Source organism: Tachyglossus aculeatus, chromosome 13 (genome assembly GCF_015852505.1).
Source record: "Tachyglossus aculeatus isolate mTacAcu1 chromosome 13, mTacAcu1.pri, whole genome shotgun sequence".
Classification (NCBI taxonomy): Eukaryota; Metazoa; Chordata; class Mammalia; order Monotremata; family Tachyglossidae; genus Tachyglossus; species Tachyglossus aculeatus.
This window is the reverse complement of record NC_052078.1, coordinates 24,034,001-24,047,040: the sequence shown is the minus strand read 5'-3', so window position 1 is coordinate 24,047,040 and position 13,040 is coordinate 24,034,001. Positions and strand designations below refer to the sequence as shown.

Genomic DNA, 13,040 nt, shown 5'->3' with positions numbered 1-13,040 from the left:
AGAGTTGTCTTGAAGGCAGGAGGCGATGTAAGATTGGAGAGAGAGCAGGGCTGAAGATGTAGATTTGGGCATCATCCGCATAGAGTGATAGTTGAAGCATGGGAGTGAATGAGTTCTCTAAGGGAGTGAGAGTAGAGGGAGACTGGAAATGGACCCAGAACTGACCATTGAGGGACCCCCCACAGTTAGGGGGTGGGAGGCAGAGGAGGAGCCCGCGAAGGAGACTGAGAATGAACAGCCAGAGAGCTACGAGGAGACCCAGGAGACGACAGAGTCAGTGAAGACAAGGCTGGGTAACATTTCCAGGAGAAGGAGGAGATCTGCAGTGTCGAAGGCAGCTGAGAGGTCGGGGAGGATCAGGAAGGAGTAGAGGCCGTTGGATCTGGCCAGAAGGAGGTCACTGGTGACCTTTGAGAGGGCGGTTTCTGTGGAGCGAAGGGGTCGGATGCCAAATTGGTGGAGAGAATTGGAAGAGAGGAACTGGAGACCGCCAGTGTAGATAACTAGCTCAAGGAGTTTGGAGAGGAATGGTAGGAGGGAGATGGGGCAATAACTGGAGGGAGGCGTGGGTCAAGGAAGGTGTTTTTTTAGGATAGCGGAGACAGGCCCGTTTGAAAGCAGTGGGGAAGAGGCCTGGAAGCCACCTTGGGTTCCTGAGACTGAGTCCTGCAATCAGTCAGATGGCCAGAGACAGGTCTAGCAGAGTACCCAGTAGACGGATGTGTAAATTTCGCTCCTTTTTAGAGCCATTTCTCTGAAGTTGGGGAGTCTGGGGTCTCTGAACCCCTGGATGAGGTGAGTGGACTCCGGCTGGGGCAGGGGACTAGGGGCAGAAATGGGGCAGAGGTCTTTGGGGGCTACGTTGGTGGGGAGATAAATATACTTTCCCCCCACCCAGATAGTCTCTCAGATACGCAATTTTACAGACTCAATCATTCATTCATCTATTCCATCTTATTTATCGAACGCTTTCTGTTTGCAAAGCACCATACTCAGCGCTCGGGAGAGAACAGTATAACAATAAACGGATACAGTCCCTGCCCATGACGAGCTTACATACACATTCTCACAAGTGGACACAATCACATGTGATTACAGCCTCAGCCAATCACGAACACACACACAAACACCCCCCCCACACACACACACCAAACACCCATGATGAAAACAACATCCCCTGGCACAGATTGGTCTGGCCTTGGGGTGGACAAGGCGAGATCAGAGCGTTGAGGTCACTCTGCTCCCAACCCTCCTCAATCAATGCATCGATGGTGTGTATTAAGCGCTTATCGAGTACAGAGCACTGTACTAAGCGTTTGGGAGAGCATAGCACAGTAGAAGTGGTAGACAAGATCCCTGACCTTAAGGAGCTCAGTCTCAGGGGCAGCAATTTGAGTAGGAGGAGTGGAGATTGCATTTGGAAACGAGCTCACATTGGTCATATCTGCAAAATCCTTAAAAATGTCTGAATGTCTGCAAATATGGGACCATCCAACACAGTGTAATCCCTCCCTCCACTGTCCAGTCTGCCCCTACCTCGGGGGGGAGGGGGGAAGGGTTCGCTGGATGGACTTCTGCCCCTTTCTGGGCCTCAGTTTCCATGGAAAGCAATAACAATACTGGTAATAATACTATTTATTAAGCACTTACTATGTGTCAAGCCCTGGGAATGTGTCTGTTATATTGTTATATCATACTCTCCCAAGCCAAATTAAGCCAAAGTGGTCTTTGCAAGGCCAGGTGACTCGATTTGGATTAGCACATTTTGGACACATCATCAGGAGCACTGATTCTCTGGAGAAGACACGAATGCTAGGAAAGGTCCGGGGAAAACACGGAAGAGACAGAGTGGTCGCTTGATGGATAGAGACCATAACAAGGAGAACGGAAGAACAGTTAACAAGGCCACGGATTATGGCAGAAGACGGGGAGTTCTGGAGAAAATGTATCCACAGAGTCACTCTGAATAGGAAACAACTAGACGGCACTTGATAATAATATTCTCCCAATCGCTTAGTACAGTGCTCTGCACACAGTAAGCGCACGAGAAATGCAATTGACTGTAGGGTAGATTCCAGATAATTAGGTCCCACGTGGGGTATACCAGAGTAATTAGAGAGTATCCCCATCACCGCCCACACCTCCCCGACTTCGCCCCGGCCCTGACTCCCTGTTTGGTGGGGTGGCTGCAGGTTCCAGGCCTGGGCTTCTCCCCCTCCCCTGATTAGAGCCAATTCTGCCCAAGTGTCAGCTCCTGCTCCTCACCCTCAGTCCCTCCGCAAACCCAAATGCCCCCTGGCTCTGCTGGTCTCCCCCCGATAGCAACCCCCTTTTTATGGTATTTATTTTTTATAGCATTTATTAAGCGCTTACTATGTGCAAAGCACCGTTCTAAGCACTGGGGAGGTTACAAGGGGATCAGATTGTCCCACGGGGGGCTCACAGTCTTCATCCCCATTTTCCAGATGAGGTCACTGAAGCCCAGAGAAGTTAGGTGATTTGCCCAAAGTCACACAGCTGACAATTGGCGGAGCCAGGATTTGAACCCGTGACCTCTGACTCCAAAGCCCGGGCTCTTTCCACTGATCCACGCTAGTTCCAGTCACTGTACTAAGCGCTGGGGTGGGTACAAGCCAATCGGGTTGTACACAGTCCCCGTCCCACATGGGGCTCACAGTCTCAATCCCCATTTAGCCGATGAGGGACCCGAGGCCCAGCGAAGGGGAGTGACTGGCCCAAGGTCACACAGCAGACAAGTGGCGGAGCCGGTGTTAGAAGTCATGACTTTCTGATGCCCATGCCCGGGCTCTGGCTACTACATCATGTTGCCCCCCGATTCCACGGCCCACCAGGCTCTGTCACCCCTTGTTTCCACAGACCCCCGCAGGCCCCAGACTCCCGCAACCCCAAACCCTGCAAGCCCCAAATCTTGCAACCCCTCAGCCCCCACATTCCTCCCAGCCTCTGCATCCCCCAAACCCCACCATCTCTTGTCTCTGCAACCTCCAGACCCAGGGGGTCCCCAGCCCCTCCAGCCCCAGACCCCTCACCTGCGACCCTGAGTCCCCAGATCCGCCCCCACAACTCTCTCCACCCGCCCCCGGGACTCCAGACTCTCCCCTCCCACCCCCTGAGACAGGGGAGGGGGCGAGAAGGATGGGAGGGAGAGGGGAAGGGATTGGGGGTTTGGGAGGGGAGGGATGGGGGAGTGGGAGAGAAGGGAGGGGTGGGAAAGATTGGAGGGTGGAAGGGGTGGGAGGGATTGAGGGGAAGAAGGGGTGGGAAGGATTGGAGGCTGGAAGGGGTGGGAAAGATTGGGGGGTTGGAGGGGTGGGAGAGATTGGGGGGTTGGAGAGGGTAGGAGGGGTGGGAAAGATTGGCGGTTTAGAAAGGGGGGGGTGGGAGGGTGAGAGAGATTGGGGGCTAGTAGGGGGAAGAGGGAGGGATGGGGATGTGGGGGAAGGCTGGGCGGGTGGGAGAGATGGGGTGGAAGGGACTGGGGGGATGGGAGGGGAGAGGGGAGGGACGGGTGGGAGGGATTGGGGGTGTCTGGGAGAGGAGGTTGGAAGGGATGGGGGAGTGGGAGAGAAGTGAAGGGTGGGAGAGATTGGGGGAGAGATGGGGAGAGTGGGGGAAAGGCTGGGGGGTAGGAGAGATTGGAGGGTGGGAGGGGCTGGGGGGTTGGAAGGGATGGAGTGGGAGGGGAGGGGAGGGAAGGTTGGAAGGGACGGGGGAGTGGGAGAGAAGGGAGGGGGAGATTAAGGATGGGAGAGGGATAGGGAAAGGCTGGGGGGTGGGAGTGGAGGGAAAGGTGGGAGAGATTGGGGGTGGGAGGAAGAGGGGAGGGATTGGGGGTGTCTAGGGGGGTTGGAAGGGATGGGAGGGGAGAGAGAGATTGGGGATGGGAGAGGGATGGGGGAAGGCTGGGGGTGGGAGTGGAGGGAAAGGTGGGAGAGACTGGGGGTGGGAGGAAGGGGGAGGGATTGGGGGTGTCTGGGGGGTTGGAAGGGATGGAGGAGTGGGAGAGAAGGGAGGGAGAGATTGGAGATGAGAGAGGGATGAGGGGAAGGCTGGGGGTGGGAGAGATTGGGGGGTGGGAGGAAGGGATGGAGTGAGAGGGGAGGGGAGGGATTGGGGGGTGGGCGGGGCTGGGGGAGGGTCCCCAGCCTGTCACTGCCGCTCCGGAGCCCCTCCGGTCCTGTCCCGTCCGCTCCTGTCCGTGCCCGGCCCCCGGTCCCCCGGACCCCCGGACCGCCGGCCCCCCGGTCCCCCGGCCCCCCGGCCCCCCGGTCCCCCGGCCCCCCGGCCCTGCTGCCGGTCGGCGGGCAGCGATGGGCGGCGGGCGTTGGGCGCGACTGGCCTGGGCCCTGGGGGGGCTGTGCCCGGCCCTCACCGTGGCCTTCAACCTGGAGGCGGGCCAGCCCACCGTCTACACCGGCCCAAAGGGCAGCTACTTCGGCTTCGCCCTCGACTTCCACCCCCAGGACGCCCACACGTGAGAGACACCTTCCTCACCCCTCAACCTCCCCCTCCGCCTGCCCCGGACCCTGACCCTGCCACTGCCCCTGCCCCTAACCCTGTCCGCTCTCCTCGGCCCCTTGCCCCTGCCCCTGTCCATTCCCCTGCCCCTTCTGCTTCTCCTTCCCTTTCCCCTGCCCAGTGCCCTGCCCATTCCCCTTCCCCTGCCCATTCCCCTGCCCATTCCCCTTCCCCTTCCCCTGCCCATTCCTCTGCCCATTCCCCTTCCCCTTCCCCTGCCCATTCCTCTGCCCATTCCCCTTCCCCTGCCCATTCCCCTGCCCATTCCCCTTCTCCTGCCTATTCCCCTTCCCCTACCCATTCCCCTTCGCCTTCCCCTGCCCATTCCCCTTCGCCTTCCCCTGCCCATTCCCCTTCCCCTTCCCCTGCCCATTCCCCTTCCCCTTCACCCGCCCATTCCCCTGCCCCTTCCCCTGCCCATTCCCCTTCCCCTGCCCATTTCCCTTCTCCTCCCCCTGCCCATTCCCCTGCTCATTCCCCTGCCCCTTCCCCTTCCCCTGCCCCTTTCCCCTTCCCCTTCCCCGCCCATTCCCCTTCCCCTCCCCCTGCCATTCCCCTTCCCTTCCCCCTGCTCATTCCCCTTCCCCTCCCCCTTCCCCTTCCCCTGCCCATTCCCCTGCCCCTTCCCCTTCCCTTTCCCCTTCCCCTACCCATTCCCCTGCCCCTTCTCCTTCCCCTGCCCATTCCCCTGCCCATTCCCCTTCCCCTGCCCATTCCCCTGCTCATTCCCCTGCCCCTTCCCCTTCCCCTGCCCCTTTCCCCTTCCCATTTCCCTTCTCCTCCCCCTGCCCATTCCCCTGCTCATTCCCCTGCCCCTTCCCCTTCCCCTGCCCCTTTCCCCTTCCCCTTCCCCTGCTCATTCCACTTCCCCTCCCCCTGCCATTCCCCTTCCCCTCCCCCTGCTCATTCCCCTGCCCATGCCCCTTCCCCTTCCCCTGCCCATTCCCCTGCCCCTTCCCCTTCCCTTTCCCCTTCCCCTGCCCATTCCCCTTCCCCTGCCCATTCCCCTGCTCATTCCCCTTCCCCTGTCCCTTTCCCCTTCCCTTTCCCCTTCCCCTTCCCCTGCCCATTCCCTTTCCCCTGCCCATTCCCCTTCCCCTCCCCCTGCTCATTCCCCTGCCCATTTCCCTTCCCCTTCCCCTGCCCATTCCTCTGCCCCTTCCCCTTCCCTTTCCCCTTCCCCTGCCCCTTCCCCTGCTCATTCCCCTTCCCCTGCCCATTCCCCTTCCCCTTCCCCCTCCCATTCCCCTGCCCCTTCCCCTGCTCATTCCCCTTCCCCTGCCCATTTCCCTTCTCCTTCCCCTGCCCATTCCCCTGCTCATTCCCCTGCCCCTTCCCTTTCCCCTGCACATTCCCCTTTCCCTTCCCCTGCCCCTTTCTCTGCCCCTTCTCCTTCCCCTGCCCATTCCCCTTCCACTTCCACTTCCCCTGCCCATTCCCCTTCCCCTTCCCCTGCCCATTCCCCTGCCCCTCAAACACTCACTCTACCTATTATTTACTGAGCGCTTAGTACGTGCAGAGCCCTGTGCTAAGCACCTGGGAAAGCCCAAGAGAACAGAGTTGGTAGCCACGTTCTTGCCCGCAGCCAGATTTTACTGCTCTTGCTCCTCCTAACCCTGTGCCCTGTCCTCCTCTCCCTGCCCCTCAAACACTCTATCCACCTTCGCTATTTCCTGAGCTCTTACTGCGTGCAGAGCCCTGTGCTAAGCCCCCGGGAAAGCCCAGGAGGACAGAGTTGGTCGCCACGTTCTTGCCCACAACGAGCTTGTACTGCTGTTGCCCCTGGGGCTGTTCCTCACCCTGTCCCTCTGTCCTGCCAGGCCTGCCGATGCTCTGTCCCTGTCCCTGCTCCTGTCCCTCCTCCCTTAACCCTAATTTTCAGCCCATCCCCTTATCCCTGCCCCTGCCTTATGACCCCTCACCTCCCGCCTCCCAGCCTCTGTCCCTGCTCCAAACCCTGCCCCCTGTCCTCCTGCCCCTTAATAATAATAATAATAATAATAATGGCATTTATTAACCACTTACTATGTGCAAAGCACTGTTCTAAGCGCTGGGGAGGTGACAAGGTGATCAGGTTGTCCCACGGGGGGCTCACAGTTTTAATCCCCATTTTACAGATGAGGTCACTGAGGCCCAGAGAACAATAATAATAATAATAATGGCATTTATTAACCACTTACTATGTGCAAAGCACTGTTCTAAGCGCTGGGGAGGTGACAAGGTGATCAGGTTGTCCCACGGGGGGCTCACAGTTTTAATCCCCATTTTACAGATGAGGTCACTGAGGCCCAGAGAAGTGAAGTGACTTGCCCAAAGTCACACAATTGACAAGAGAAGCAGCATGGCTCAGTGGAAAGAGCCCGGGCTTTGGAGTCAGAGGTCATGGGTTCAAATCCCGGCTCCGCCACGCGCTTAATAAATGCCATCAGTATTATTATTAATTGGCAGAGCCGGAATTTGAACCCATGACCTCGGACTCCAAAGCCCGGGCTTTTGCCATTGATCCACGCTGCTTCCCTGTCCTTGTCCTCCCATCCCTGTCCCCCGGCTCCTTTCCCTGTTCTTACCCCTCCAATCCCTGCCCATCCCTGTCCCTGCCTCCCGTCTGGTCCCTATCCCTGCTTCCTCCTGTCCCGGTGGCCGTCACTCTGCCCTTATTTCTGCCTCCTCCAATCCCTCTGCCCCTGTCCCTGCTTCCTCCTGTCCCTGTCCCTGTCTCCCTCTCCTTTCCCAGCTCTCCCGGCTCCTTTCCCTGTCCTTGCTTCCCGCAATCCCTACCCCTATCCCCGTCACTCTGCCTCTGTACCTGCTTCCTCCAATCTCTGCCCCTGTCCCTCCCCGGGCCCCATCCCCCTGTCCCTGTCCCTGTCCCTGTCCCTGTCTCTTCCCCCCTGCTCCTGTCTCTTCCTCCTCCCATCCCTGTCCCTGTCCCTGCTTCCTCCGGTCCCATCCTCCCTACCTCCCGCCCCTGTCTCCATCCCCCTGTCCCTATCCCTGTCCCTGTCTCTTCCCCCCCTGCTCCTGTCTCTTCCTCCTCCCATCCCTGTCCCTGTCCCGGTCACCCTGGCCCTCTTTCTGTGCCCCCTCCCCTGTCCCTCTTCCAATCTCTGCCCTCATCCCTCAGTGGAAAAGAGGCTTTGGAGTCAGAGGTCACAGGTTCAAATCCCGGCTCCGCCAATTGTCAGCTGTGTGACTCTGGGCAAGTTACTTCACTTCTCTGGGCCTCAGTTCCCTCCTCTGGAAAATGGGGATGAACACTGTGAGCCCCCCATGGGACAACCTGATCACCTTGTAACCTCCCCAGGGCTTAGAACAGTGCTTTGCACATAGTAAGTGCTTAACAAATGCCATCATTATTATTAACTTCCTAACAGATACCATTATTAATATTTTTATTCATTCATTCATTCAATCGTATTTATTGAGTGCTTACTGTGTGCCGAGCACTGTACTAAGTGCTTGGAAAGTACAAGCACTTGGGAAGTGTCTCAGTTCCCTCCTCCGGAAAATGGGGATGAAGACTGTGAGCCCCCCATGGGACAACCTGATCACCTTCCCAGTGCTTAGAACAGTGCTTTGCACATAGTAAGTGCTTAACAAATGCCATCATTATTAATAAGTCCTTAACAGATTCATTCATTCAATCGTATCTATTGAGCGCTTACTGTGTGCAGAGCACTGTACTAACAGATACCATTATTAATATTATTATCTTATCTGTGCCTCAGTTCCCTCCTCTGGAAATGGGAAGACTGTGAGCCCCCTGTGGGACTAGCCAATCACCTTGTATCCTCCCCAGTGCTTAGAACAGTGCTTTGCACATAGTAAGCACTTAATAAATGCCATTAAAAATAAAAACCCTGCCCCTGTCCCTGATGACTCGTGACCCCAGGTGGGGAACACGGACAAGATCCAGCGGGGCCTGGACATTTGGAGTGACCCGGGCATTGGCGGGGCGGCCTGGCTGATCCTGGGAACCTCAGACCACTCTTCCCACCCCCATCCCGGATCCCACCCGCCCCTCTTCCGCAGGGTGAGTGTGCTGGTTGGAGCCCCCAAAGCCAACACGTCGCAGCCGGACATCGTTCAGGGAGGAGCCGTGTACCTGTGTCCTTGGCCCGCCAAGGAGGCCACCCCCTGTCGCCAGGTCCCCTTTGACAGCACCAGTGAGTGGGAGAGATGGGGAGGACTGTGACTGTGGGAGGGGCCCCAGGGTGGTGGGGGGGAGAAGGAGGGCAGCAGGATGCTGGATTTGGGGTGGCCGCAAAGGGGAAGCAGTAATAATAATAATGCCGGTATTTGTTGAGCACTGTTCTATGCGCAGGGTCATCAGGTTGTCCCGCATGGGACTCACAGCCTTCATCCCTGCGTGACTTTGAGCAAGTCACTTAACCTCTCTGTGCCTCAGTTCCCTCATCTTCTAGACTGTGAGCCCACTGCTGGGTAGGGACCGTCTCTATATGTTGCCAACTTGTACTTCCCAAGCGCTTAGTACAGTGCTCTGCACACAGTAAGCGCTCAATAAATACAATTGAATGAATGAATGAATGAAAAGGGGGTGGCAGGAGGGTGAGAAGAATAGGTGAGGGCCCACCTAGAAGCCCACAGTGCTTTACACATAGAGCTTCACCAATGCCATCATTATTATTATTATTATTTATGAAAGTGTTGGATGAACTGTCCGCCCCTGAACCTGAAAAAAACCCTCGTGGTGCTCTCGCGTTGGCTGTTTGAAACCGTTTCCCCTTTGCCTTCTCATTTCCCGATTCCCCCGCAAAACTTGTGCTCAGAAAGAGCCCCGCTTTACCGGATCGGCATGCCGGCACGGCTTTTCCGGCTCCCAGCTCTCAGCTGAGAAGGAGCACTGTCTGAGACGGAAAATGTTGTTTCTGCTTTCCCACTTTTGGCTCATCACACAGTGGGAGTCTGGGGCTTCTGGTCTGGTTCATTCCCCTCCCATGTCTTACCCGGTGAAGCTGTGTTGAAGTGAGCACTAGAGCCTGGCGTGACGCAGTAGAAAAGGGTCATGGGTTCTAATCCCGACTCCGCCACGTGTCTGCTGTGTGACCCTGGGCTAGTCACTTCACTTCTCTGGGCCTCAGTTACCTCATCGTAAAACAGGGATCGAGACTGTAAGCTCCATTCGGGACAGGGACTGTGTCCAACCCGATTTGCTCTTATCCACCCAATCGCTTAGAACAGTGCCTGGCACATAGTAATTATTATATTATTATTATTATTATTCTTGGATTTGACTGTCTAGGGTTAGCAGCGTGGCTCAGTGGAAAGAGCCCCACTTGGAAGTCGGAGGTCATAGGTTCTATTCCCGGCTCCACCACTCATCAGCTGTGTGACTTTGGGCAAGTCACTTTACATCTCTGGCCCTCAGTTACCTCATCTGGAAAATGGGGATGAAGACTGTGAGCCCCATGTGGGACAACCTGATTACCTTGAATCCCCCCCCCCCCCCCAGTGCTCAGAACAGTGCTTGGCACATAGTAAGCGCTTAACAAATGTCATTATAATTATGGTTCTGTGTTGCTAGTTGATGTTCAGTCTGGCCTGTGACTAAGACAGACTTGCTGTAGGAGCCGGAAGAAGCAGCATGGCTCAGTGCCTTTGGAGTCAGAGGTCATGGGTTCAAATCCCGGCTCCGCCAATTGTCAGCTGTGTGACTTTGGGCAAGTCATTTAACTTCTCTGTGCCTCAGTTCCCTCATCTGTAAAATGGGGATGAAGACTGCAAGCCCCACGTGGGACAATCCCCCAGGCCTTAGAACAGTGCTTCGCACATAGTAAGTGCTTAACAAATACCATCATTATTATTATTATTATTATTTGGGACAGGTTGAGGTCTCACCGCCCCAGGTCTGCAGAACCCGGGTTCTAGTCCCGGCCCTGCTGCTTGCTTGATGTGTGACCTTGGGCAACTCATTTCACTTCTCTGTACCTCAGTTACCTCATCTGTAAAATGAAGATTAAGACTGTGGGCCCCACATGGGACATGGACTGTGTCCACCGTAGTTTGTATCTACCCCAGCGCTTAGAACAGTGACACAGTAAGCACTTAATGAATGCCATTAAAAAAAACAACAACAAAATAACTTTGGTATTCAGACCCAATTTGATGCCACATTATTGGCACCCAGAGCCAGGTTTAGAGGGTGGCGAAGCGAAAGGGGGCACTGCTTGAGAGGGCGAAGTAGTTGGGTAGAGGGGAATAGTAATTTGAATTCACACGATCTTCCACCACTTAAATGGAGCTCCCAGGGACATGGGAAGGGGCCCTGGAGAGAGGAAGAGGGTCAAGGGTCAGGAGTCCCCCTGACCCCAGTAGGTTTGGGGGCCGGCTCCAGCTGACTTCCCTTTGATATTTCTTGCACTAGTGGTTAGAGCCTGGGCCCTGGAATCAGAAGGACCTGGGTTCTAATCCCAGGTCTGCCACCCCTCTGCTGTGTGACCTTGGGCAAGTCACTTAGCCTCTTTGTGCCTCAGTTACCTCACCTGAAAAGCGGGGACTACTAGTGTGAGCCCCATGTGGGATGAGGAGGTGATCACCCTGATTGCCTCAGTCAATTGCTTGCTGTGTGAGCTTGGACAAATCACTTCACTTCTCTGGGCCTCGGTTTCCTCAACTGTAAAACGGGGATTCAATACCCATGCTGCTGGAGAAGCAGCATGGCTCCGTGGAAAGAGTCCGGGCTTTGGAGTCATAGGTCATGGGTTCAAATCCTGGCACTGCCAATTGTCAGCTGTGTGACTTTGGGCAAGCTGTGTCACTTCTCTGTGCCTCAGTGACCTCCTCTGTAAAATGGGGGATTAAGACTGTGAGCCCCCTGTGGGACAACTTGATCACCTTGTAACCTCCCCAGCGCTTAGAACAGTGTTTTGCACGTAGTAAGTGCTTAATACTTGGATAGTGAGCCCCAGGTGGGACAGGGACTGTGTCTCACCTAATTTACCTGTACCTAGCTCAGTGCTGAGAACCGTGTTTGACACATTGTACGTGCATAACAAATACAATAAAAATTATAAGTGCTGCGTTAGAAGCGTCATGACTGTCAATAATATTTGTGGAATTTCTTAAGCACTTGCTACCTGCTAAGTATTGGCCTGGAATGCCCTCCCTCCTCAAATCCACAAAACTAGCAAACTTCCCCCTCTTCAAAGCCCTACTGAAAGTTCACCTCCTCCAGGAGGCCTTCCCAGACTGATTCCCCCCTTTTCCTCTGCTCCTCCTCCCCTCCCCATCGCCTCTACCCCTTTCCCTCCCACAGCACTTGTGTATATAGGTACATATTTATTATTCTATTGATTGTATTAATGATGTGTCCATATCTATAATTCTATTTGTTTCTAGCGATGCTACTGATGCCTGTTCACTTGTTTTGATGTCTGTCTTCCCCCTTCTAGACTGTGAGTCCGTCATTGTGCAGGAGTTGTCTCCATTTGTTGCTGAACTGTACTTTCCAAGCGATTAGTACAGTGCTCTGCACACAGTAAGCGCTCAATAAATACGATCAATTGATCGATCGGTTGAAGATGCATTCAGATGGGACAGAGTCCCTGCCGCACAGGAGGCTCAGAGTCCGAGTAGGAGAGAAAAGCAGGTATTGAATCCCCTTTTTACAGATGAGGGAACTGAGGCCAGAGAAGTTAAATGACTTGTGAAAGGTCACACAGCTGATAAGTGGCAGATCCTGGATTAGAACCCAGGTTTTCTGACTCTCGTGCCTGTGGTCTTTTGGCTGGGCCACGCAGCTTCTCTTCAGATTGTTGCGATCGTGTAATCCCTTTGGCTGCCGTGAGTATTTTAAGCACTGAGATCTCTGTGGGCACTGAGAGTGTTGTGGGTTCTTGGAGTATTGTGAGCACTGTAAGAGCTGTGAGCATTGTTAACTCCCCACCCTCTCTCTCTGCCAGATAACCGCAAGATCAAGGTTAATGGGAGCAAGGAGCCCATAGAGTTCAAATCAAATCAGTGGTTCGGGGCAACGGTGAAAGCTCACGAGGGAAAAGTGGTGGTGAGTTTGGGCTGGTAACCGGCGTGGTTGTGCAGACACTCCTGGCATCTGCCGCGCTAGTCTAAGTGGTGAATTTTCCATGAGGTGGGACATTCCGTAAGTTGCCATCGGGCCCGGCGAGGACCACCTGCTCAGAGGAAATGCCTTAGGGGTGTTGGAATGAGATCGTCCTTTTCCGGTGGGCAGGTCGCCGGGGACAGATGGATTCCATTTACAACAGAAACCCCGGTACCCCTGACTCCTGTGCAGAAAGAGTTTGGCCCCAGTTCTGAACACCGAGCAGCCGGAGAGACATCACAGGTCACCGGTGCCAATGGTGGGAGGCTGGCTCATCCGAGGTCCCTGGCAAGGCCCGAAAGTTGCCAGTCAGGAATGAGAGGACCCAAAATGGCACCTGCCTGGCCTGGCCATGCTTTGAAACCAGTTTCTATTTCAAATCACTCTCCTGGGGCTCTGGAGATCCCTAGACCAGACCCCA

The 13,040-nt window shown here is 55.3% G+C and overlaps 1 protein-coding gene across 1 annotated transcript in view; it reads left to right on the top strand.

The window, feature by feature from the left end:
* Positions 1-4,331: 4,331 nt before the first annotated feature.
* The window catches only part of ITGA8 (integrin subunit alpha 8), a 107,705-nt gene continuing 98,996 nt past the window's right edge, over positions 4,332-13,040 (top strand). Inside the window, exons 1-3 of the mRNA XM_038755834.1 lie at positions 4,332-4,495; positions 8,572-8,705; positions 12,462-12,562. Of these exons, the coding sequence (XP_038611762.1) occupies positions 4,332-4,495; positions 8,572-8,705; positions 12,462-12,562 (399 nt within the window). The remainder of the gene's footprint in view (positions 4,496-8,571; positions 8,706-12,461; positions 12,563-13,040) is intronic.